Below are 26,477 nucleotides of genomic sequence, written 5' to 3' on the forward strand. Positions count from 1 at the left end.
GGTGGGGGGATGCGGGGGTGGGGGGATGCAGGTGTGGGGGGTGGGAGGGTGGGGATGCGGGTGAGGTGGGGGGTGGGAGGGTAGGGGATGCGGGTGAGGTGGGGGGTGGGAGGGTGGGGGAGGGGGATGATGCGGGGGAATGCGGGTGAGGTGGGGGGATGCGGGTGAGGTGGGGGTGGGAGGGTGGGGGAGGGGGATGATGCGGGGGAATGCGGGTGAGGTGGGGGGATGCGGGTGAGGTGGGGGGATGCGGGTGAGGTGGGGGTGGGAGGGTGGGGGAGGGGGATGATGCGGGGGTGGGGGGATGCGGGTGAGGTGGGGGCTGGGAGGGTGGGGGAGGGGGATGATGCGGGGGGTGACGCGGGGGATGCGGGTGAGGTGGGGGGTGGGAGGGTGGGGGTGGGGGGATGCGGGTGAGGTGGGGGCTGGGAGGGTGACACGGGTGAGGTGGGGGGTGGGAGGGTGGGGGTGGGGGGATGCGGGTGAGGTGGGGGCTGGGAGGGTGACACGGGTGAGGTGGGGGGTGGGAGGGTGGGGGAGGGGGATGATGCGGGGGGTGACGCGGGGGATGCGGGTGAGGTGGGGGGTGGGAGGGTGGGGGTGGGGGGATGCGGGTGAGGTGGGGGGTGGGAGGGTGAGGGTGACGCGGGGGATGCGGGTGAGGTGGGGGGTGGGAGGGTGGGGGTGGGGGGATGCGGGTGAGGTGGGGGGTGGGAGGGTGACACGGGTGAGGTGGGAGGGTGGGGGTGGGGGTGGGGGGATGCGGGTGAGGTGGGGGGTGGGAGGAGGACATCTATCTGGTTCCAGCTCTAGGAGTGGTGCTGCGGTGACATTTCCCGGTGCTGTTGCCCGCAGGTGAATATCCGCGCCATCCCGTACTCGCCCGAGTTTGCCTTTGCAGACTTCCTCTCCAACCCGACGGCGGTGCGAGACTGGAACATCCAGGGGCTGCCGACGGACGCCTTCTCCACCGAGAACGGGGTGATCGTGACCAGGGGCAACAGGCACGCACGCACGCACGCACACCCGCTTCCACCTCCGTTGTAGTTGATAGACAATAGGTGCAGGAGGAGGCCATTCGGCCCTTCGAGCCTGTACGCACCGCCATTCAATGTGATCATGGCTGATCATTCTCAATCAGTACCCCATTCCTGCCTTCTCCCCATACCCCCTGACTCCGCTATCCTTAAGAGCTCTATCCAGCTCTCTCTTGAATGCATTCAGAGAATTGGCCTCCACTGCCTTCTGAGGCAGAGAATTCCACAGATTCACAACTCTCTGACTGAAAAAGTGTTTCCTCATCTCAGTTCTAAATGGCCTGCCCCTTATTCTTAAACTGTGTGGCCCCTTGTTCTGGACTCCCCCAACATTGGGAACATGTTTCCTGCCTCTAACGTGTCCAACCCCTTAATAATCTTATACGTTTCGATAAGATCTCCTCTCATCCTTCTAAATTCCAGTGTGATGCTGCCTCACATGTAGTTCCTCCACTCATACAGTCATAGAGTGATGCAGTGTGGAAACAGACCCTTCCGCCCAACTTGCCCACGCTGGCCAACATGTCCCAGCTACACTGGTCCCACCCACTTTCCCCTGCTGTAGGCATCTGTCCTGACACCACCTCCCTCACCAACATCTAGAGGCCCAGGTTCAATTCTGACTACGGTGTTTGTTGTTCTCCCTGTGACCGTGTGGGTTTTCTCCGGATGCATCGGTTTCCTCCCATGTCCAAATGATGTGCAGGTTTGTAGGTTAATTGGCTTCCTGTAAAATGTCCCCAACGTGTGTACGATGCGAAAGTGGGATAACATAGAACTAGTGATCACTGATCCACATGGACTCGGTGGGGTGAAGGAACTGTTTCCACTCTGTGTCTCCAAACAGCCTCATGTTTCTGTATTTTCCCTCCTGGGATAACTAAGTTCTCTCGTCTGCACTTGCTTCCCACAGGTGGCCCCTGATGGTTGACCCACAGGGCCAGGCACTGAAGTGGATCAAGAACATGGAGCACCTCAGGGTAGGTGTCTCATCTAAAGTGGGCAGCCCCTGAACCATCCCTGGAGATGTCCCAACACCCTGGCTGTGATTTAGTTTAGTTTACTTTAGAGATACAGCGCGGAAACAGGCAGGCCCTTCAGCCCACTGAGTCTGTACCGACTAGCGATCCCCGCACACTATGGGCGGTAGCGGTAGAGTTGCTGCCTTACAGCGAATGCAGCGCCGGAGACCCGGGTTCCATCCTGCCATTTACAAAACTAAACGGGTAGTTGCCGGAACTAGAGCCCTGGTCACGTTCACAAGGCCACAAGTAGAATCAAGTCCACTCTGCCATGCAGTCACGGCTGATCTCTGCCACTAATATCCCATGTTCCTGCCTTCTCCCACAACCCTTGACACCCATTCCAATCATGAATTTGTCTATCTCTGCCTTAATATCCACTGACTTGACCTTCACAGTGGCAGGGGCAGGACAACACCTGGCAGATATTAAGTGGACCGACACCAAGTGCTGGACTGACTCAGCGGCTCAGGCAGCATCTCTGGAGAACAAAGATGGGTGACGTTTCGGGTTGGGACCCTTCAGACTTCCGTGCAAATGGCTAAAAACTAAATTTACATCCATCAAAGGAGTGATTGGAGGAGGACGTTCACTGCTGGATTGTACTGAGTAAATTGGAGGGTGTGCTGGGACAGAGCAGGGACGTCAAGGAGGGACCACACCACCATCTGCTGGCTCTAACTGGGACTGCAGCTTAGACACTGAACTGGCTGTCCTCACTGACATCATTGCTGACCACCCCACCCTTGCTTTATGGCCCCATCCTTGTCCCCAGAAGGACTGGGCTATATCTATAATGGTGGGGACCGGGCTACATGTACAATGGTGGGGAGTGTGGTGTGTGTGATGGACCGGGCTACATGTACAATGGTGCGGAGTGTGGTGTGTGTGATGGACCAGGCCAAATGTACAATGGTGCGGAGTGTGGTGTGTGTGATGGACCGGGCTACATCTACAATGGTGGGGACCGGGCTACATCTACAATGGTGGGGACTGGGCTACATCTACAATGGTGCGGAGTGTGGTGTGTGTGATGGACCGGGCTACATGTACAATGGTGGGGACTGGGCTACATCTACAATGGTGGGGACCGGGCTACATCTACAATGGTGGGGACCGGGCTACATCTACAATGGTGGGGACCGGGCTACATCTACAATGGTGCGGAGTGTGGTGTGTGTGATGGACCGGGCTACATCTACAATGGTGGGGACCGGGCTACATCTACAATGGTGGGGAGTGTGGTGTGTGTGATGGACCGGGCTACATCTACAATGGTGCGGAGTGTGGTGTGTGTGATGGACCGGGCTACATCTACAATGGTGGGGACCGGGCTACATCTACAATGGTGGGGAGTGTGGTGTGTGTGATGGACCGGGCTACATCTACAACTCTCTGCAATTTTTGCAGTCTTGGACAGAGCTGTTCCCAAACCATGCCCCGTCTACACTAGTCCCACCTGCCCGCGTTTGGTCCATATCCCTCCAAACCTGCCCTATCCATGCACCTGTCTAACTGTTTCTTAAACGCTGGGACATTCCCAGTCTCCTCTACCTCCTCTGGCAGCTCGTTCCATTCACCCACCACAGAATGTTCCATTGGCAAATGTGCCGACAACGGACAATGACATTCTTGCTAGCAGCAGTGCAACAAGCCTCTACGCATAATAATTAATTTATAATATACAAAACAAATTAATAACAGTTAGTATAAGTGTAAGTCAAAACCCTGGAAATCCCAGCAAAGACAGTCCAGAGATTCCTAGTTGGGGTTAGTGGTGTACAGAGGTCAGGAGCCTCTGATGGTTGCTGTGAAAAGTTGTTCTTGAAGCCAGTGGTTCTGGTTTTCAGGCTCCTGAACCTTTGTCCCTGCACACACACACACACACACACACACGCTCCTCTCACACTGACCTCCTCTTGCTGCCTTCTCCACAGGGGCTGAAAGTCATTGATTTCCAGATGAGCGACTACATGCGTGTGCTGGAAAACGGCGTGCAGTTCGGCTCCCCCGTCCTCCTGCAGAACGTCCTGGAAGAGCTGGACCCATCGCTCGGCCCCATCCTCAACAAATCAGTCAAAAAAACAGGTCAGTACGGTGGTCTACATCATGCAGCCACACAGCACAGACACGGCCCTTTGGCCCAAATCAACATGTGCCATCTCAGCTAGTCCCACCTGCCCACCTTTGGCCCAAATCAACATGTGCCATCTCAGCTAGTCCCACCTGCCCACCTTTGGCCCAAACCTTTCCTATCCATAAACCTGTCCGTGTCTTTTAAATGTTATTATTGTACCTCTCTTAACTACCTCCTCAGGCAGCTCATTCCATATACCCACCATCCTCTGTGTGAAACGGTTACCCATTTATTAAATCTTTCCTCTCTCAACGTGAACCTTGGTCCTCTGGCTCTTGACTCCCCTACTCTGGGGGTAAAACACTGAGTGCATTCAGGTGCTATCAGACAACTGAACCATCCCATCACCGCCTGGAGAATGGTCCTGACCTCCCATCTACCTCATTGAAGACACAGACTGTCTTTAATTGGACCTTACTGGACTTTCTCTTGCACTAAACGTTTATACCCTTCATCCTGTATCTGTACAATGTGGACGGCTCGATTGTAATCATGTATTGTCTTTCTATTGACTGGGTACTTGCACCAAACTGCTTTTCACTGTACCTCGGTCACGTGACAATAAACTGATCTGAACTGAACCCGCTGTTACTTTAGCATATTGTTTAGTTTAGTAAACTACACTAAACTAAACTAAAGATAGTTAGTAAGTAAACTAAACAAATTGCTAAAGTAACAGCAGGTCAGGCAGCATCTCTGGAGAAAAGGAATAGGTGACGTTTTGGGTCGAGACCCTTCACCAGACTGAGAGTCAAGGAGAGGGAAGCAAGTGGTACGGGGAGGTGCAGACCAAAGCAGAGCCATCATCGATGACTCTGGGAAAGTGGAGCCCACAATGGTCCAGTGTTGGCTGTGGGCGAGGTGATCAGGAAGGAATGCAAATGCTGACATTAGCAAGAACCTAAAGGAGGACTGTGGTTGCCTTTTTGTTCTGACAGGTGGGCGTATGTTGATGAAACTGGGGGACAAGGAGATTGAATACAACCCGGAGTTCCGGTTTTACATCACCACCAAGCTGTCCAATCCACACTATCCACCCGAAATCTCCAGCACCACCACCATCGTCAACTTTGCAGTCAAAGTCCAGGTTGGTCAGTGGCGTGACGGGGGAGGGAGCAGCGAGGCTCGGCACACGAGGCGGGGTGGGACAAGGGAGTGCGGGAGGGAGAGCAGGCTCCCATTGACTACAGGACTGTGCACGGGGAATAGGTAGTTGGCACTAGTTGGCATGAACTCAGTGGCCAAAGGACCTGCTTCCAGGCTGTATCTGAGGAAGGATGTGCTGCCTCTGGGGAGGGTCCAGAGGAGGTTTACAGGAATGATCCCAGGAATGAGCAGGTTAACCTATGATGAGCGTTTGTCGGCACTGGGCCTGTACTGGCTGGAGTTTAGAAGAATGAGAGGGGACCTCATTGAAACGTACAGAACAACGAAAGGCTTGGATAGAGTGGATGTGAAGAGGATGTTTCCACTGGTGGGAGAGCCATAGCCTCAGAACTAAAGGATGTTCTTTTAAGAAGATGAGGAGGAATTTCTCTAGTCAGAGGGTGGTGAATCTGTGGGATTCTTCGCCACAGACGGCTGTGGAGGCCAAGTCAGTGGATATATTTAAGGCGGAGATAGATAGATTGTTGATTAGTGCGGGTGTCAGGGGTTATGGGGAGAAGGCAGGAGAATGGGGTTAGGAGGGAGAGATAGATCAGCCATGATTGAATGGCGGAGTAGACTCGATGGGCTGAATGGCCTAATTCTACTCCTATTCTTTATGACGATATCTCTAAAACTGGAGCCTGAGGACCGAGGATTGGGTTCTGGGAATGTTGGGGGGCTGGGATGTGGGGGACCAGGACGGGGTAGGGCTGGAGTCTGGGGAGGGGCACCAGGGGATGGTGTGTGTGGACCTTGCCCCATGGAGATACCAGTGTGGGTGTTTGCCATGTTGTGCTGCAGGGCCTTGAAGCACAGTTACTGGGCATAGTGGTGAGGAAGGAGAGGCCGGAGCTGGAGGAGCAGAAAGACACGCTGGTCACCAACATCGCGGCCGGCAAGAAGAAGCTGAAGGAACTGGAGGACGAGATCCTGAGGTGAGGAGAATGGGCCCAGCTTGGGGTCAAAGGTCAGAGGTCAGCTGGCCATTGGTGGAGCGGGAGCACGTGGCCGCTGGCTGGGCGAGGTCACGTGGGGCGCGGGGCGGTGACGTGAGAGTGAGGAAGTTGGCAACCCTACTAATACGGGACAAGGGTGGATACGGATACGGATACGGAGCCCAAAATACGGATGTCCCAGCAAATACGGGACAGTTGGCAACCCTGGTGTCAGGGGTTATGGGGAGAAGGCAGGAGAATGGGGTTAGGAGGGAGAGATAAATGGAGTAACTCAGCGGGTCAGGCAGCATGTTTGGATAGGTATTGTTTCGGGGCGGGACCCTTCTTTATAGCCTGTAGTAATGTAGTCATAACTTCATAAGTGATGGGACCAAAAGAAGTGATAATGGAAGGATACACACGGTGAAACTAGCAAGACAACTAGGGTGGGGGAGGGATGGAGAGAGAGGTCATGTGCAGGGAGTTAAGTGATGGTCTTGGCATCATGTTCAGTACAGACATTGTGGGCTGAAGGGCCTGTTCTTGTGCTGTACAGTTCGATGGTGTAATTGCAGTGTGCTGCTGGCTGGTCCCCAGGCAAGTGGCTGGTACAAAGTGTAACGGCAGGTTTTTTTACACAAGAGGATGGTCAGTGCCTGGGAACACATTGCCAGGGGTAATCATCTGTGTTAGAGTGGCATTGAGATTGGGGCCTTGCAGCCCACTGGACCTCAGATGTCGGGGTGGTCTCTCACCGCGCCCCTGCTCTCCGTCAGGCTGCTGAACGAAGCCACGGGCTCCCTGCTGGATGATGTTCAGCTGGTCAACACCTTGCAGACCTCCAAGCTGACGGCCACCGAGGTGGCAGAGCAGATCGACACCAGCGAGGCCACAGAGGTGAAGATCGATGCCGCCCGAGAGGTGAGTGTGACCAAGCCCTGTCCCGGGAACCCGGCCCCGGAACACCGTCCCGGCAACCCTGTCCTCTGCCTGGGACGTGACAGCGCACACCTGACCTTTTCCTCTCGAGGGGCCTGGTCCAACTAAACTGCCCCGTGCAGGCGTGTGTGTGCGGGCGTGTGTGTGTGGGCGTGTGTGTGCGTGTATGTGTGCGTGCATGTGTGCGGGCGTGTGTGTGCAAGCGTGTGTGTGCAAGCGTGTGTGTGTGGGCGTGTGTGCATGTATGTGTGCGTGTATGTGTGTGCGGGCGTGTATGCGGGCGTGTGTGCGGGCGTATGTGTGCGAGCGTGTGTGCAGGCGTGTGCGAGCGTGTGTATGCAGGCGTGTGTGTGCATGTATGTGTGCGGGCGTGTGTGTGCGGGCGTGTGTGTGCGAGCGTGTGTGTGTGCGGGCGTGTGTGCATGTATGTGTGCGTGTATGTGTGTGCGGGTGTGTGTGCGGGCTTGTGTGCATGTATGTGTACATGTATGTGTGTGCGGGCGTGTGTGCGAGTGTGTGTGAAGATGGGGCATGGATGTAATGCTGATGCTCTGTAAGATGCTGGTCAGGTCACATTTGGAGTACTGTGAGCAACTTTTGGGCCCCATATCTGAGGAAGGAAGTGCTGGCGCTGGAGAGGGTCCAGAGGAGGTTTACAAGAATGATTCCCACATTCGAAAGACGTGCAGGTTTGTAGGTTAAGTGTCTTTAATAAATTGTCCTTGGTGTGCCATAAGGTCATAAGGAATAGGAGTGGAATTAGGCCATTCAGCCCATCAAGTCTACTCTGCCATTCAATCATGGCTGATCAATCTCTCCCTCCTAACCCCATTATCCTGCCTTCTCCCCATAACTTCTTAACACCTGTGCTAATCAAGAATCTATCTATCTCTGCCTTAAAAATATCCACTAATGACCTCCATAGCCCTCTGTGGCAAAGAACTCCACAGATTCACCACCCTCTGACTAAAGAAATTTCTCCTCATCTCCTTCCTAAAAGAACGTCCTTTAATTCTGAGGCTGTGCCCTCTGGTCCTAGACTCTCCCACTAGTGGAAACATCCTCTCCACATCCACTCTATCCAAGCCTTTCACTATTCTGTATGTTTCAATGGGGTCCCCTCTCATTCTGCTCAACTCTAACGATTACAGGCCCAGTGCCGACAAACGCTGATCATAGGTTAACCCACTCATTCCTGGGATCATTCTTGTAAACCTCCTCTGGACCCTCTCCAGAACCAGCACATCCTTCCTCAGATATGGTGCCGAACTTGCTCACAATATTCCAAATGAGGCCTGACCAGCACCTCATAGAGCCTCAATATCACTTCCCTGTTTTTGTACACTAGGCCTCTTGAAATAAATGCTTGCTTTGAGTTTGCTTTCTTTACTACCAAAGAAAGTACTGTGTAGGATAGAACTGGGTGTATAGGTGATCGCTGGTTGGCACAGACTCGGTGGGCCGAAGGGCCTGTTTCTGCCCTGTATCTCTAAACTAAAGATACAGGGAGCAGGGAGACAAAGCTTGCTGACCCCGGTGTTTGATCGCAGGGTTACCGCTCGTGTGCCGAGCGAGCTTCCATCCTCTTCTTCGTGTTGAACGACATGGGCAAGATCGACCCCATGTACCAGTTCTCCCTCGACGCCTACATCGACCTCTTCAACCTGAGCATTGAGAAGAGCAAGCGCACTCCCAAGTTGCAGGAGCGCATCGTCAACCTGAACGAGTACCACACCTACGCCGTGTACAGGTGAGTCCCACACCCGCACCTGTACAGGTGAGTCCCACACCTGTGTGTATACCACACCCGCGCCTGTACAGGTGAGTACCACACCTGTGCCGTGTACAGGTGAGTACCATACCTGGGTGTATACCACACCCGTGCCTGTACAGGTGAGTCCCACACCTAGACTGCGTACAGGTGAGTCCCACACCCGCGCCGTGTACAGGTGAGTCTCTCACCTGTGCAGTGTACAGGTGAGCAAACATTTACAATCTTTCGACACACAAGGAACTTCAGATGCAGGAACCTTGAGCAAGGCACAAAGTGATAGGAGCAGAATGAGGCCAATAGACAATAATAATAATACATTTATTATAGACAATAGACAATAGGTGCAGGAGTAGGCCATTCAGCCCTTCGAGCCAGCACCGCCATTCAATGCGATCATGGCTGATCACTCTCAATCAGTACCCCGTTCCTGCCTTCTCCCCATACCCCCTCACTCCGCTATCCTTAAGAGCTCTATCCAGCTCTCTCTTGAAAGCATCCAACGAACTGGCCTCCACTGCCTTCTGAGGCAGAGAATTCCACAACTTCACCACCCTCTGACTGAAAAAGTTCTTCCTCATCTCTGTTCTAAATGGCCTACCCCTTATTCTTAAACTGTGGCCCCTTGTTCTGGACTCCCCCAACATTGGGAACATGTTATCTGCCTCTAATGTGTCCAATCCCCTAATTATCTTATATGTTTCAATAAGATCCCCATCGAGTCTACCCTGCCATTCATTCACAGCTGATCTATCTTTCCCTCTCAACCCCATTCTCCTGCCTTCTCCCCACAACCCCAGACACCCGCACTAACCAAAAACCAGTCAATCTCTGCGAAACTGAACTAAACTGGGTGGGGCAGCAGGTAGAGCTACTACCTCCAAAGCACCAGTGACCCGGGTTCAATTCTGACTACGGGTGCCGTCTGTACGGAATTTGTACGTTCTCCCCGTGATCTTTGTGGGATTTCTCCGATACCTTTGGTTACCTTCTACACTCCAAAGATGTACAGGTTTGTAGGTTAATTGTCTTGGTATAAAATGTAAATTGTCCCTAGTGTGTGTAGGATAATGTTAGTGTGCAGGGATCGTTGATTGGTGTGGACTCGGTGGGCCGAAGGGCCTGTTTCCGCGCTGTATCTCTAAACTACACTAAACGACACCACATTACACACCGCACCACACTACACTAACCTGTCAGCCGGGAGCTTGGTGTGGTTACTCATCTGCCGCCTGTACGTTGCAGGTACACGTGCCGTGGGCTGTTTGAGAGGCACAAGCTGCTCTTCAGTTTCCAGGTGTGCATCAAGATCCTGGAGGTGGCCGGCAAACTCAACATGGATGAGTACAACTTCTTCCTACGCGGGGGAGTGGTGAGTGTGTGTGTGAGACAGGACGTGGTCTGCAGGTCATAGCAGCAGGTTAAGAGAATCCCAGAGCTTCTGACTTCAGGCACAATAGCCGTGCCAGGGGTAAAACTGCCGCCTCTCGGCTCCAGAGACCCGGGTTCCATCCTGACCTCGGCTGCTGTCTGCGTGGAGTTTGCACGTCCTCCCTGAGACCGCATGGGTTCCTCCAGGTGCTCTGGTTTCCTCCCACATCCCAAAGACGTGCAGGTTTGGAGGTTAATTGGATCTCTGCAAAATTGCCTCTAATGTGCAGGGAATGAGATAACAGAACTAGTGTGACAGGTGATGGATGGCCAGCGTGGACTCACGGGGCCTCACCACCGTCTGCGGCAATAAATTCCTCAGATTCACCACCCACTGACTAAAGAAATCCCTCCTCATCTCCTTCCTAAAGGAACGTCCTTTAATCTGAGTCTGTGGCCTCTAGTCCTAGAGTGTCCCACTAGTGGAAACATCCTCTCCACATCCACTCTATCCAGGTTACTCACTGTTCTGTATGTTTCAATGAGGTCCCCCCCTCATTCTAAACTCCAGCGAGTGCAGGCCCAGTGCCGACAAACGCTCATCATATGTTAACCCACTCATCCGCAGAACATCAGCTGGCGTATCAGACGTCCCATTTGCTTGCATTTGGTCTATTGCCCTCTGCACCCTTCGCATCCATAGGTAGGAAGGAACTGCAGATGCTGGTTTACACCGAAGTTAGACGCAAAATGCTGGAGTAACTCAACGGGACAGTCATCACCTCTGGAGGGAAGGAATGGGTGACGTTTCGGGTTGAGACCCTTCTTCAGACTGAGCGTCGGGGGAAGAGAAAGTTCTCGATCCGGAACGTCAGCCATTCCTTCTCTCCAGAGATGCTGCCTGTTCCTCTGGGTTACTCCAGCATATTGTGCCTACTGCCGTCCATAGACCAGTTGGTGGTGGGACGGGTTGGTTATTCGTGGCGACTGAACCCAGGTGCCCCGTGCAGGTGTTGGACAGGGGGGAGCAGATGGACAACCCGTGCCCAGGGTGGCTGGCCGACACCAACTGGGACAACGTGACCGAGCTGGATAAACTGACCAACTTCCACGGGATCATGAACTCGTTTGAGCAGTTTCCCAAGGACTGGAACTCCTGGTACACGAGCTCGGAGCCGGAAACGGCAGTGTTGCCAGGTACGTACCTCGGCAACGCCGGGAAGGGAGACGTTCCTGCCGTTCCCTGGACCACACCGGAATATCGTGGTCACATCTTCACAAGTGATGGGAGCGGAATTAGGCCATTCGGCCCATCGAGTCTACTCCACCATTCAATCATGGCTGATCTATCGCCCCCTCTCAACCCCATTCTCCTGCCTTCTCCCCATAGCCCCTGACACCCGTACAAGATCTATCAATCTCCACCTTAAGAATATCCACTGACTTGGCAATGAATTCCACAGATTCACCACCTACCGACTAAAGAGATTCCTCCTCATTTCCGTGCTAATGAAACGTCCTTTAATTCTGAGGCCGTGCCCTCTGGTCCTAGACTCTCCCACTGGTGGAAACATCCTCTCCACATCCGTTCTACCCAGGCCTTTCCGGTTACTCTGCGACCGAGCGCAGACCAGAGATGTCCGCCTGGGTCCCAGGCCCTGGTGTGACTGTTGCATACAGGGCTGCTCACAGCGCTCTCTATCCCACTGCACAACACCCCTTTGTCCCTCAAATGCTCCTCTAGACCTCCCTCACAACAGGGGCGGCAGGGTGGCGCAGCGGGTAGAGCCAAGAACCAAGACCCAGGTTCAACCCTGACCACGGGAGCTGTCAGTACGGTTCTCCCCCTGACCTGCGTGGGTTTTCTCCAGCTGCTCTGGTTTCCTCACGCACCCCAAAGACATGCGGGTTTGTAGGTTAATTGTTGGATGGAGAGGAGCAAGAGTTGCCATGTTGGATCATTTCACAGTCCGAGCTTCAGCTGGCCACCATGGCCAATGTTCCGTCGTTCCTCTCCTCGCCCGGCCCTTTCAGCCCTCGTTCCACGGGGGATGCCTCCCGCAGCCGACATTGAGTTCTTCTTACCGGCCCTTTGTCCAGCGCCCATCACCATCTCCTTCCACCTCCTCTCAGGTTCAGGTGCAGAGGTATATCTAACCTGCTGTGTGTGTGTGTGTGTGTGTCAGTGTACAGGCGTGTGTAACCTGCTGTGTGTGTGTGTGTCAGTGTACAGGCGTGTGTAACCTGCTGTGTGTGTGTGTGTCAGTGTACAGGCGTGTGTAACCTGCCGTGTGTGTGTGTCAGTGTACAGGCGTGTGTAACCTGCTGTGTGTGTGTGTGTGTGCAAGTGTACAGGTGTGTGTGCCTGTGTACACGCGTGTCTAACCTGCTGTGTGTGTGTGTTTGCCAGTGGAGTGGGAGAACACATGTAACGAGCTGCAGCGGATGCTGATCGTGCGTTCCCTGCGCCAGGACCGCGTGGCTCTGTGCGTCACCTCCTTCATCGTCAACAACCTCGGCTCCAAGTTTGTGGAACCCCCAGTGCTGGACATGAAGTCGGTCAGTGTGGGGGGGGGGGGGTCAGTGTGGGGGGGGAGGGTCAGTGTGGGGGGGGGGTCAGTGTGTGGGGGGGGTCAGTGTGGGAGGGGGGGGGTCAGTGGGGGGGTGTCAGTGTGGGGGGGGGGGTGTCAGTGTGTGGGGGGGTCAGTGTGGGGGGGGGTCAGTGTGGGGGGGGGTGTCAGTGTGGGGGGGGGTCAGTGTGGGGGGGGCAGTGTGTGGGGGGGGCAGTGTGTGGGGGGTCAGTGTGGGGGGGTCAGTGTGTGGAGGGGTCAGTGTGTGGGGGGGTCAGTGTGGGGTGGGGTCAGTGTGGGGGGGGTCAGTGTTTGGGGGGGTCAGTGTGTGGGGGGGGGTCAGTGTGTGGGGGGGTCAGTGTGTGGGGGGGGTCAGGTGTGGGGGGGTCAGTGTGTGGAGGGGTCAGTGTGTGGGGGGTCAGTGTGTGGGGGGGCGTCAGTGTGTGGGGGGGTCAGTGTGGGGGGGGTCTGTGGGGGGGGCAGTGTGTGGGGGGGGGTCAGTGTGGGGGGGGTCAGTGTGTGGGGGGGTCAGTGTATGCGGGGGGGTCAGTGTGGAAAACAAAGAGTGGCAGAGTGGGGGCAGAGCCTGGCAGCACAGGGGCAGAGCGGGGCAAGTGGCGTGGCGCGGAGTGGGTCAGGGGGCGGTGCGGGGTAGCACAGGGAGGCAGGGCAGAGTGGAGCAGTGGCGTGGCGCAGAGGGGCAGAGCGGGGCAGTAGTGGGCAGGCGGGGGGGGGGGGTGCAGGGCACCGTGCCACCTTTGCTCCACCGTGACCGCGTGCCTCTCCCGCAGGTGATGGACGACTCCAACACCCGGACGCCGCTGATCTTCGTGCTGTCGCCCGGCGTGGACCCCACCAACTCCCTGCTCCAGCTGGCAGAGTACTCGGGCATGTCCAGCCGCTTCCATGCCCTGTCCCTCGGGCAGGGACAGGCACCCATCGCCACGCGCATGATCACCGAGGGGGTGTCAGAAGGTGCGGGCCAGGGGGGTGGGAGCAGGTGTAGCCCCCCTCCGCACAGAGCTGGCGGTCCCATCACCCCAAACTGCCCCATCACCCCACCCTGCCCCGTCACCCCACCCTGCCCCGTCACCCCACCCTGCCCCGTCACCCCACCCTGCCCCGTCACCCCACCCTGCCCCGTCACCCCACCCTGCCCCGTCACCCCACCTGCCCCGTCACCCCCACCCTGCCCCGTCACCCCACCCTGCCACGTCACCCCACCCTGCCCCGACACCCCACCCTGCCCCGACACCCCACCCTGCCCCATCACCCCACCCTGCCCCGTCACCCCACCCTGCCCCCTTACCCCACCCTGCCCCGTCACCCCACCCTGCCCCGTCACCCACCCTGCCCCGTCACCCCACCCTGCCCCATCACCCTGCCCCTTCACCCCACCCTGCCCCATCACCCCACCCTGCCCCATCACCCCACCCTGCCCGTCACCCCACCCTGCCCCGTCACCCCACCCTGCCCTGTCACCCCACCCTGCCCCGTCACCCCACCCTGCCCCGTCACCCCACCCTGCCCCCTTACCCCACCCTGCCCCGTCACCCCACCCTGCCCCGTCACCCCACCCTGCCCCGTCACCCCACCCTGCCCCATCACCCTGCCCCTTCACCCCACCCTGCCCCATCACCCCACCCCACCCTGCCCCATCACCCCACCCTGCCCCATCACCCCACCCTGCCCCATCACCCCACCCTGCCCCATCACCCCACCCTGCCCCGTCACCCCACCCTGCCCATCACCCTGCCCCGTCACCCCACCCTGCCCCGTCACACCACCCTGCCCCATCACCCTGCCCCGTCACCCCACCCTGCCCCGTCACCCCACCCTGCCCCATCACCCCACCCTGCCCCATCACCCCACCCTGCCCCGTCACCCCACCCTGCCCATCACCCCACCCTGCCCCGTCACCCCACCCTGCCCCGACACCCCACCCTGCCCCATCACCCCACCCTGCCCCATCACCCCACCCTGCCCCGACACCCCACCCTGCCCATCACCCTGCCCCGTCACCCCAACCTGCCCCATCACCCACCCTGCCCCATCACCCCACCCTGCCCGTCACCCCAACCTGCCCCGTCACCCCACCCTGCCCCGTCATCCCAACCTGCCCCATCACCCCACCCTGCCCTGTCACCCCACCCTGCCCCGTCACCCCACCCTGCCCCGTCACCCCACCCTGCCCCGTCACCCCACCCTGCCCGTCACCCCAACCTGCCCCATCACCCCACCCTGCCCCGTCACCCCAACCTGCCCCATCACCCTGCCCCGTCACCCCACCCTGCCCATCACCCCACCCTGCCCCATCACCCCACCCTGCCCCGTCACCCCACCCTGCCCCATCACCCTGCCCCGTCACCCCACCCTGCCCCGTCACCCCACCCTGCCCCGTCACCCCAACCTGCCCCATCACCCCACCCTGCCCGTCACCCCACCCTGCCCCGTCACCCCAACCTGCCCCATCACCCTGCCCCATCACCCCACCCTGCCCCGTCACCCCCCTGCCCCGTCACCCCTCCCTGCCCCGTCACCCCACCCTGCCCGTCACCCTACCCAGCCCCGTCACCCCACCCTGCCCCATCACCCCACCCTGCCCCATCACGCCACCCCACCCTACCCCGTCACCCCTCCCTGCCCCGTCACCCCACCCTGCCTCGTCACCCCACCCTGCCCCATCACCCCACCCCACCCTGCCCCATCACCTCACCCTGCCCCATCACCCCACCCTGCCCCGTCACCCCACCCTGCCCCGTCACCCCACCCTGCCCCGTCACCCCACCCTGCCCCCTTACCCCACCCTGCCCCGTCACACCACCCTGCCCCGTCACCCCCACCCTGCCCCATCACCCTGCCCCTTCACCCCACCCTGCCCCATCACCCCACCCCCACCCCTGCCCCATCACACCCTGCCCCATCACCCCACCCTGCCCATCACCCCACCCTGGCCCCATCACCCCACCCTGCCCCATCACCCCACCCTGCCCCGTCACCCCACCCTGCCCCATCACCCTGCCCCGTCACCCCACCCTGCCCCGTCACACCACCCTGCCCCATCACCCTGCCCCGTCACCCCACCCTGCCCCATCACCCCACCCTGCCCCATCACCCCACCCTGCCCCGTCACCCCACCCTGCCCCATCACCCCACCCTGCCCCGTCACCCCACCCTGCCCCCGACACACCCCACCCTGCCCCATCACCCCACCCTGCCCCATCACCCCACCCTGCCCCGACACCCCACCCTGCCCCATCACCCTGCCCCGTCACCCCAACCTGCCCCATCACCCCACCCTGCCCCATCACCCCACCCTGCCCCATCACCCCACCCTGCCCCATCACCCCACCCTGCCCCATCACCCCACCCTGCCCCGTCACCCCAACCTGCCCCATCACCCCACCCTGCCCCGTCACCCCAACCTGCCCCGTCACCCCACCCTGCCCTGTCACCCCACCCTGCCCCGTCACCCCACCCTGCCCCGTCACCCCAACCTGCCCCATCACCCCACCCTGCCCCGTCACCCCAACCTGCCCCATCACCCTGCCCCGTCACCCCACCCTGCCCCATCACCCCACCCTGCCCCATCACCCCACCCTGCCCCGTCACCCCACCCTGCCCCATCACCCTGCCCCGTCACCCCACCCTGCCCCATCACCCCACCCTGCCCCGTCACCCCAACCTGCCCCATCACCCCACCCTGCCCCGTCACCCCACCCTGCCCCGTCACCCCAACCTGCCCCATCACCCTGCCCCGTCACCCCACCCTGCCCCGTCACCCCAACCTGCCCCATCACCCTGCCCCATCACCCCACCCTGCCCCGTCACCCCACCCTGCCCCGTCACCCCTCCCTGCCCCGTCACCCCACCCTGCCCCGTCACCCTACCCTGCCCCGTCACCCCACCCTGCCCCATCACCCTGCCCCGTCACCCCACCCTGCCCCGTCACCCCACCCTGCCCCATCACGCCACCCCACCCTACCCCGTCACCCCTCCCTGCCCCGTCACCCCACCCTGCCCCATCACCCCACCCCACCCTGCCCCATCACCCCACCCTGCCCCATCACCCCACCCTGCCCCATCACCCCACCCCACCCTGCCCCGTCACCCCACCCTGCCCCGTAACCCCACCCTGCCCCGTCACCCCACCCTGCCCCGTCACCCCACCCTGCCCCGTCACCCCACCCTGCCCCATCACGCCACCCCACCCTACCCCGTCACCCCTCCCTGCCCCGTCACCCTACCCTGCCTCGTCACCCCACCCTGCCCCATCACCCCACCCCACCCTGCCCCGTCACCCCACCCTGCCCCATCACCCCACCCTGCCCCATCACCCCACCCCACCCTGCCCCGTCACCCCACCCTGCCCCGTAACCCCACCCTGCCCCGTCACCCCACCCTGCCCCGTCACCCCACCCTGCCCCATCACCCCACCCCACCCTGCCTCGTCACCCCACCCTGCCCCGTCTCCCCACCCCACCCTGCCCCGTCACCCCACCCTGCCCCGTCACCCCACCCTGCCCCGTCACCCCACCCTGCCCCATTACCCTGCCCCGTCACCCCACCCTGCCCCGTCATCCCACCCCACCCTGCCCCGTCACCCCACCCTGCCCCGTCACCCCACCCCACCCTGTCCCGTCACCCCACCCTGCCCTGTCACCCCACCCCTGCCCCGTCACCCCACCCTGCCCCGTCACCCCACCTTGCCCCGTCACCCCACCCTGCCCCGTCACCCCACCCTGCCCCCGTCACCCCTCCCTGCCCCGTTACCTCTCCCTGCCCTGTCCCCCTGCCTCTCCACTCCACACTCTGTCAACGGAGAGGTGTAGGCCGAAGGGGTGGTGTGGGGAGGGGTGGGGTGGGGGTGGAGTGGGGATGGGAGGGCTGGGGTGGGGTGTGGTGTGTTGGGGGTGGTGTGGGGAGGGGGGGTGAGTGTGGGGTGGGGGGTGTGGTGGGGGTGGTGTGGGGTGGGTGGGGATGGGTGTGGTGATGGGTGTGTGGTGGGGGTGTGGTGGGGATGGGGGTGGGGATGGGTGTGTGGTGGGGGTGTGTGGTGGGGATGGGGGTGGGGATGGGTGTGGTGGGGGTGTGTGGTGGGGATGGGGGTGGGGATGGGTGTGTGGTGGGGGTGTGTGGTGGGGATGGGGGTGGGGATGGGTGTGTGGTGGGGGTGTGTGGTGGGGAGGGGGTGTGGGTGGGGAGGGGGTGTGGGTGGGGAGGGGGGGTGGGGGTGGTGTAGTGTGGGGTGGGTGGGGATGTGGGTGTGGATGGGTGGGTGGGTGTGGGTGGTGTGGGTGGGGGTGGGTGTGGTGGTGTGGTGAGGTGTGGTGGGTGGGGGCGGGGATGGGTGGGTGTGGGTGGGTGGGGTGGGTGGGCTGGGGTGTGGGTGGGGTGTGGGTGGTGTGGTGGGGTGGGGATGGGTGTGGTGTGGTGGGGTGGGGGTGGGGATGGGTGTGTGGTGGGGGTGGGGATGGGTGTGGGTGGTGTGGGGATGGGTGTGGTGTGGTGGTGCTGCTGATCTCAGTGTTCACACTGTCATGGTGATCACCAGGTAACTGGGTGTTCCTGGCCAACTGCCACCTGTCTCTGTCGTGGATGCCACAGTTGGATAAACTGATCGAGCAGCTGCAGATCCAGGACCCCCACCCTGCCTTCCGTCTGTGGATCAGCTCCAGTCCCCACCCCGACTTCCCCGTCTCCATCCTCCAGAGCAGCATCAAGATGACCACCGAGCCGCCCAAGGTAACGCGCTGGGGTTTTAAACTTTATGTTGTTATTTATTATTTATGCAAACATGATCAAAAACAAACAGTTATCAAATTAAAATATCGTCAACATTATCAATGATGGGAGGGAGGGGCCGCACCGTGGGGGGGTGGGGGTGAGGGAGGGAGGGCCGCACTGTGGGGGGGGTGGGGGTGAGGGAGGGAGGGCCGCACTGTGGGGGGGTGGGGGGTGAGGGAGGGAGGGAGGGCCGCACTGTGGGGGGGGCGGGGGTGAGGGAGGGAGGGCCGCACTGTGGGGGGGGCGGGGGTGAGGGAGGGAGGGCCGCACTGGTGGGGGGTGGGGGTGAGGGAGGGAGGGCCGCACCGTGGGGGGGTGGGGGTGAGGGAGGGAGGGCCGCACCGTGGGGGGGTGGGGGTGAGGGAGGGAGGGCCGACACTGTGGGGGGGGTGGGGGTGAGGGAGGGAGGGCCGCACTGTGGGGGGGGCGGGGGTGAGGGAGGGAGGGAGGGCCGCACTGTGGGGGGGCGGGGGTGAGGGAGGGAGGGCCGCACTGTGGGGGGGGTGGGGGTGAGGGAGGGAGGGGCCGCACTGTGGGGGGGGCGGGGGTGAGGGGAGGGAGGGAGGGCCGCACTGTGGGGGGGCGGGGGTGAGGGAGGGAGGGCCGCACTGTGGGGGGGCGGGGGTGAGGGAGGGAGGGCCGCACTGTGGGGGGGGCGGGGGTGAGGGAGGGAGGGCCGCACTGTGGGGGGGCGGGGGTGAGGGAGGGAGGGCCGCACTGTGAGAGGGGCGGGGGTGAGGGAGTGCCCATGCTCCATGATCTCACTCTCTCTCTCTCTCTCTCCTCCCCACTTCCCTCTTTCTGCTCTTCTGCCTCTACCTCCTCTCCCCTAACCTGTCCCCCCCTCCCTCCCTCCCTCCCTCTTCTCTCCCCCTCTGCTCTCCCCTTCTCCCCCCTTTTCTCTCCCCTCCTCTTCTCTCCCCTCTCTCTTCCTATCTCCCCCCCTCTCTCCCCTCTCTCTCATCCCCCCTCTCTCCCCCCTCTCCCCTCTCCTCCCCCTCTCTCCTCCCCCTTCTCCCCCCCTCTCTTCCTATCTCTCCCCCTCTCTCCCCTCTCTCTCCCCCCCTCCCCCCTCTCTCCCCCCCTCTCTCCCCCCCTCTCCCCTCTCTCCCCCCTCTCTCCCCCTCTCTCCTCCCCCCTCTCTCCCCCCCCTCTCTCTCCCCCCCTCTCTCCCCCCCACTCTCCCCTCTCCTCCCCCCCTCTCTCCCCCCCCTCTCTCTCCCCCCCCCCCCCCTCTCCCCCCTCTCTCCCCCCCCCCTCTCTCCCCCCCCCAGGGCATCAAGGCCAACATGAAGCGCCTGTATAACCTGGTCACCCCACAGCAGTTTGCCCGTTGCTCCAAGCCCAAGAAGTACAAGAAGCTGCTCTTCGCCATGTGCTTCTTCCACAGCATCCTCCTCGAGCGCAAGAAGTTCCTGCAGCTCGGCTGGAACATCGTCTACAGCTTCAACGACTCCGACTTTGAGGTGGGCAATTCCTCGGGACCCCCAGCCCTCTGCTCCAGCCCCCCGCATCTGAGACCCCAGTCCCTCCGCACCGTCCCGTCACACACACACAGAGTGAAGCTCTCTCTCCAATGTTATTGCTTGTCTGGGAGGATATCACAGCAGTGCTTTGGCACGACAGACTAGAAGGCTCGATTAGGGAGGCTGTTTGGGTGGAACTCAGAAATGAGAAAGGTTTTAGCAACACTTATAGGGGTGTATTATAGACCGCCAAATAGGGAACGAGAATTGGAAGAGCAAATATGTAAGGAGATAGCAGATATTAGTAGTAAGCACAGAGTAGTGATTGTGGGTGATTTCAATTTTCCTTACATAGACTGGGAATCACATTCTGTTAAAGGGCTGGATGGTTTGGAGTTTGTAAAATGTGTGCAGGATAGTTTTTTGCAGCAATACGTAGAGGTACCTACCAGAGAAGGGGCAGTGTTGGACCTCCTGTTGGGAAATGAGACGGGTCAGGTGACGGAGGTATGTGTTGAGGAACACTTTGGGTCTAGTGATCACAATGCCATTAGTTTCAATATAATTATGGAGAAGGTCAAATCTGGACCAAGGGTTGAGATTTTGGATTGGAGAAAGGCTAATTTTGAGGAGATGAGAAAGGATTTAAAAGGAGTGAAATGGGACTTTTTGTTTTATGAAAAGGATATAATAGAGAAATGGAGGATATTTAAAGGTGAAATTTTGAGAGTACAGAGTCTTTATGTCCCTGTTCGGTGGAAAGGAAGAATAATATTTGAAAGAGCCGTGGTTTTCCAGGGAAATTGGACACTTGGTTCGGAAAAAAGAGGGAGATATACAATAAATATAAGCGGCAGGGAGTAAATGAGGTTCTTGAGGAATATAAAGAATGTAAAAGGAATCTTAAGAAGGAAATTAGAAAAGCGAAAAAAAGATATGAGGCTGCTTTGGCAAGTAATGTAAAAGTAAACCCCAGGGGTTCTACAGATATGTCAATAGCAAAAGGATAGTGAGGGATAAAATTGGTCCATTAGAGAGTCAGAGTGGACAGCTATGTGCTGAGCCGGAAGAAATGGGGGAGATATTAAACAATTTCTTTTCTTCGGTATTCACCGAGGAGAAGGATATTGAATTATGTGAGGTAAGCGAAACAAGTAGAGTAGTGATGGAAATTATGAGGATTAAAGAAGAGGAGGTACGGTCACTTTTGAAAAATATAAAAGTGGATAAGTCTCCAGGTCCTGATAGGATATTCCCTAGGACATTGAGGGAAGTTAGTGCAGAAATAGCAGGGGCTTTGACGGAAATATTTCAAACGTCATTAGAAACGGGGATGGTGCCGGAAGATTGGTGCATTGCGCATGTTGTGCCTTTGTTTAAAAAAGGTTCTAAAAGTAAACCTAGCAATTATAGACCTGTTAGTTTGACGTCTGTGGTGGGAAAATTAATGGAAAAGATACTTAGGGACAATATATATAATTATTTGGATAAACAAGGCCTGATTAGAAACAGTCAACATGGATTTGTGCCTGGAAGGTCATGTTTGACTAATCTTCTTGAATTTTTTGAAGAGGTTACCAGGGAAATTGATAAGGGCAAGGCTGTGGATGTTGTCTATATGGACTTCAGTAAGGCATTTGACAAGGTTCCACATGGAAGGCTGATTAAGAAGGTTAAATCGTTGGGTATTAATAGTGAGGTTGCAAGATGGATTCAACAATGGCTGAATGGGAGATACCAGAGGGTAATGGTTGACAATTGTATGTCAGGTTGGAGGCCAGTGTCTAGTGGAGTACCCCAAGATTCTGTGTTGGGTCCACTGTTGTTTGTCATTTACATTAATGATCTGGATGATGGTGTGACAAATTGGATTAGTAAATATGCAGATGATACTAAGGTAGGTGGTGTAGTTTATAATGAAGTAGAGTTTCAAAGTCTACAGAGAGATTTGGGCCTTTTGGAAGGGTGGGCTGAAAGATGGCAGATGGAGTTTAATGCTGATAAGTGTGAGGTGCTGCATTTTGGTAGGACAAATCAAAATAGGACGTACAGGGTAAATGGTAGGGAATTGAGGAATGCAGTGGAACAGAGGGATCTGGGAATAACTGCATTGTTCCCTGAAGGTGGAATCTCATGTGGATAGGGTGGTGAAGAAGGCGTTTGGTATGCTTGCCTTTATAAATCAGAGCATCGAATATAGAAGTTGGATGTAATGTTAAAATTGTACAGGGCATTGGTGAGGCCGAATCTGGAGTATGGTGTGCAGTTCTGGTCGCCAAATTATAGGAAGGATGTCGACAAAATGGAGAGGGTACAGAGGAGATTTACTAGAATGTTGCCTGGGTTTCAGCACTTAAGCTACAGAGAGAGGTTGAACAGGTTGGGTCTTTATTCTTTGGAGCGTAGAAGGTTGAGGGGGGACTTGATAGAGGTTTTTTAAATTTTAAGAGGGACGGACAGAGTTGACGTGGGTAGGCTTTTCCCCTTGAGAGTGGGGAAGATTCTAACAAGGGGACATAGCTTCAGAATTGAGGGACAAAAGTTTAGGGGTAACATGAGGGGGAACTTCTTTACTCAGAGGGTGGTGGCTGTATGGAATGGGCTTCCAGTGGAAGTGGTGGAGGCAGGCTCGATTTTATTATTTAAGAGTAAATTGGATAGGTATATGGATAGGAGGGATTAGAGGGTTATGGTCTGAGAGCAGGTGATGAGACTAGGTCAGAGAGAGTGGTCGGCGTGGACTGGTAGGGGCCGAACGGGCCTGTTTCCGTGCTGTAGTTGTTATATGGTTATATGGTTATATGGTTATGCCCGCATCTGCCTCACCTACCCTCTCCAGCAGCTCGTTCACACACCCACCACCCTTTGTGTGAAGAAACTACCCCTAAGGTTCCTATTAGATCTTTCCCCCCTCACCATAAACCTATGTTTATAGGTTATGGGAACAGAATGAGGCCAATCAGCCCATCAAGTCCACTCCGCCATTCAATCATGACTGATCTATCTCTCCCTCTCCCTCTCCTGCCTTCTCCCCATAACCCCCGACACTCATACCAATCAAACTCTGCCTTAAAAGTATCCATTGACTTGCCCTCCACAGCCGTCTGTGGCAAAGAGTTCCACAGATTCACCACCTACTGACTAAAAAAATTCCTCCTCATCTCCTTCCTAATGGTACGTCCTTTAATTCTGAGGCTGTGCCCTCTGGTCCTAGACTCTCCCACCAGTGGAAACATCCTCTCCACATCCACTCTATCCAGGCGGCTCAGTATTCAGTAAGTTTCACTGAGGTCCTCCATCACATTGTGTCTTCTCCACCTTAAAAACATCCGTTGACTTGGCTTCCACAGCCTTCTATGTCCTCTGGTTCTCAATTCCCCTTCTCTGCGTAAAAGACTCTGCGCATCTACCCGATCTATTCCCCCAATAATTGTGTACACCTCTGTAAGATCATCCCTCATCCTCCTGCTCCACAAGGAATAGAGTCCCAGCCTGTAGCACATGCCCTCTAGTCCTGGCAACATCCACTTCTCATGTGAACCTACCTACTGTCCTGTGTTACAGGTGTCTGAAAACCTGCTGAGCATTTACCTGGATGAGTACGAAACCACCCCCTGGGATGCCCTCAAGTACCTGATCGCCGGCGTCAACTACGGGGGGCACGTCACTGACGACTGGGACCGCCGTCTGCTCACCACCTACATCAACGACTACTTCTGCGACAAGGCTGTGGAGGCCAACTACTACAAGTGAGTCCTGACTCCACACACTCTCCCTCTCCCTCTCCCTCTCTCCCTCCCCTCTCCTTCCTTCTCCCCCTCTCCTTCCCCCTCCCTCTCTAAAGTGAACTGGAACTGAAACTTCCCGTCGGTGGCCCCTCAGTCTAACGAGACCTTCCCTCCGGCTGTGGGATGCAGCGCAGAAACACCAAGTCCATGCTGCCCAGCGATCACCCCGTACACCAGCACCACCCGACAAACTAGGAATTAACCTACAAACTGCATGTCTTTGGAGTGTGGGAGGAAACCGGAGCACCCGGAGAAAACCCACGCAGGTCACGGGGAGAACGTACAAACTCCGAGCTTCTGACTGCCCCACACTCAGGTGGGAGCTCCCAGTCCCATGACTGTGTATTAACCTCATACTGGGGGAGGGACCTAGACTTGGCCCACCTTGTGATGAGGGGTGTGATGGGGGTGGAGTTTCCCACCACAGTAGCCCACACACTGTAGTATAAGAAAATAACTGCAGATGCTGGTACAAATCGATTTATTCACAAAATGCTGGAGTAACTCAGCAGGTTGGGCAGCATCTCGGGAGAGAAGGAATGGGTGACATTTCGGGTCGAGACCCTTCTTCTCGCCCCCCCTGACATCAGACTGAAGAAGGGTCTCGACCCGAAACGTCACCCATTCCTTCTCTCCCGAGATGCTGCCTGACCTGCTGAGTTACTCCAGCATTTTGTGAATAAGCCCACACACTGTGAGCTGTTGAGTGTTGTGCTTCTGATGGCAGCCGTATCTGGTTAAGGATATTTCCCACCCATTGGCCCTCTCCGCCCTGCCCCGTCCCGCCTGGCTCCTGTCTCTGACTGTGTGCTGTGTTTCAGACTATCCAGCCTGGCCCTCCCCACCCTGCCCCGTCCCCTGTCTCTGACTGTGTGCTGTGTTTCAGACTATCCAGCCTGACCCTGCCCCGTCCCCTGTCTCTGACTGTGTGCTGTGTTTCAGACTATCCAGCCTGACCCTGCCCCGTCCCCTGTCTCTGACTGTGTGCTGCGCTGCGCTGCGCTGTGTTTCAGACTATCCAGCCTGGATAACTACTACATCCCCAAGGATGGTGACCTGAACTCGTACATGGAGCACATCAGCATGCTGCCGGCCGCAGAGCATCCCGAAGCCTTCGGTCAGCACGCCAACGCTGACGTGGCCAGCGAGATCGCAGAGGCACGCAGGCTCTTCGACACCCTGCTCTCCCTCCAGCCACAGGTCACCACCTCCGTGGGCAAAGGCATGAGTCGCGAGGAGAAGGTAAACCCACCCACGGGCAGAGCTGAGGGTGGTTCAGGGCAGTGTGGTGTAGTTTAGTGTAGTGCAGTGTGGTGTAGTTTAGTGGAGTGCAGTGTGGTGTAGTTTAGTGGAGTGCAGTGTGGTGTAGTTTAGTGTAGTGCAGTGTGGTGTAGTTTAGTGGAGTGCAGTGTGGTGTAGTTTAGTGGAGTGCAGTGTGGTGTAGTTTAGTGGAGTGCAGTGTGGTGTAGTTTAGTGGAGTGCAGTGTGGTGTAGTTTAGTGGAGTGCAGTGTGGTGTAGTTTAGTGTAGTGCAGTGTGGTGTAGTTTAGTGGAGTGCAGTGTGGTGTAGTTTAGTGTAGTGCAGTGTGGTGTAGTTTAGTGGCGTGCAGTGTGGTGTAGTTTAGTGGAGTGCAGTGTGGTGTAGTTTAGTGGAGTGCAGTGTGGTGTAGTTTAGTGGAGTGCAGTGTGGTTTAATCCCCGTGACCTGCGTGGGTTTTCTCCGGGTGCTCCGGTTTCCTCCCACACTCCAAAGACGCACAGGTTTGTAGGTTAATTGGCTTGGTAAAATTGTAAATTGTCCCTAGCGTGTGTTGGATAATGTTAGTGTGTGGGGGATTGCTGGTCAACACAGACTTAGTGGGCCGAAGGGCCTGTTTCTGTGCTGTATTTCTAAACTAAAGTAACGTGGCAAGTTTGTTTAAGGTCATAAGTGATAGGAGCAGAATTAGGCTCTTTGGCCCATCATCCACTCCGCCATTCAATCATGGCTGATCTATTTCTCCCTCCTAACCCCGCTCTCCTGCCTTCTCCCCATAACCCAAAACCTGTATTGATCATGAATCTATCTATCTCTGCCGTAAAAATATCTATTGACTTGGCCTCCACAGCCGTCTGTGGCAAAGAATCCCACAGATTCACCACCCTCTGACGAAATAAATTTCTCAATTGAACGTCCTTCAATTGTGAGGTTGTGACCTGTGGTCCTAGACTCTCCCACTACACGTGACAATAATAAACTGAATGAAACTCATCTATATATCACGTCGGTAGATAATCTCCTTGGACAAACAAGGAACTGCAGATGCAGGTTAAAAAAAGTGCTGGAGAACACCGATAGATAAAGTTTTGAGTCCAAAGAAGGGTCTCAACCTGAAAGGTCACCCATTGCTTCTCTCCAGAGATGCTGTCTGACCCGCTGAGTTACTCCAGCATTGGTGAGGATCCTTCCTCAGACTGATTCTCCAAACCAGGGCGCTCGCTGTGGGAGAGTGGTCTTTCCCCACTG

The 26,477-nt window shown here is 57.3% G+C and overlaps 1 protein-coding gene across 1 annotated transcript in view; it reads left to right on the top strand.

Moving 5' to 3' along the window:
- dnah2 (dynein, axonemal, heavy chain 2) overlaps window positions 1–26,477 on the top strand; it is a 154,363-nt gene that overhangs the window by 121,523 nt on the left and 6,363 nt on the right. Inside the window, exons 64-78 of the mRNA XM_078427651.1 lie at window positions 856–1,004; window positions 1,951–2,017; window positions 3,997–4,147; window positions 5,135–5,283; window positions 6,147–6,280; window positions 7,057–7,201; window positions 8,770–8,969; window positions 10,236–10,362; window positions 11,372–11,558; window positions 12,772–12,920; window positions 13,723–13,906; window positions 18,486–18,676; window positions 19,993–20,184; window positions 23,749–23,933; window positions 24,986–25,214. Coding sequence (XP_078283777.1) covers window positions 856–1,004; window positions 1,951–2,017; window positions 3,997–4,147; window positions 5,135–5,283; window positions 6,147–6,280; window positions 7,057–7,201; window positions 8,770–8,969; window positions 10,236–10,362; window positions 11,372–11,558; window positions 12,772–12,920; window positions 13,723–13,906; window positions 18,486–18,676; window positions 19,993–20,184; window positions 23,749–23,933; window positions 24,986–25,214 — 2,439 coding nt within the window. The remainder of the gene's footprint in view (window positions 1–855; window positions 1,005–1,950; window positions 2,018–3,996; window positions 4,148–5,134; window positions 5,284–6,146; window positions 6,281–7,056; window positions 7,202–8,769; window positions 8,970–10,235; window positions 10,363–11,371; window positions 11,559–12,771; window positions 12,921–13,722; window positions 13,907–18,485; window positions 18,677–19,992; window positions 20,185–23,748; window positions 23,934–24,985; window positions 25,215–26,477) is intronic.

This window comes from Rhinoraja longicauda, chromosome 34 (assembly GCF_053455715.1).
Source record: "Rhinoraja longicauda isolate Sanriku21f chromosome 34, sRhiLon1.1, whole genome shotgun sequence".
NCBI classification, from domain to species: Eukaryota; Metazoa; Chordata; class Chondrichthyes; order Rajiformes; family Arhynchobatidae; genus Rhinoraja; species Rhinoraja longicauda.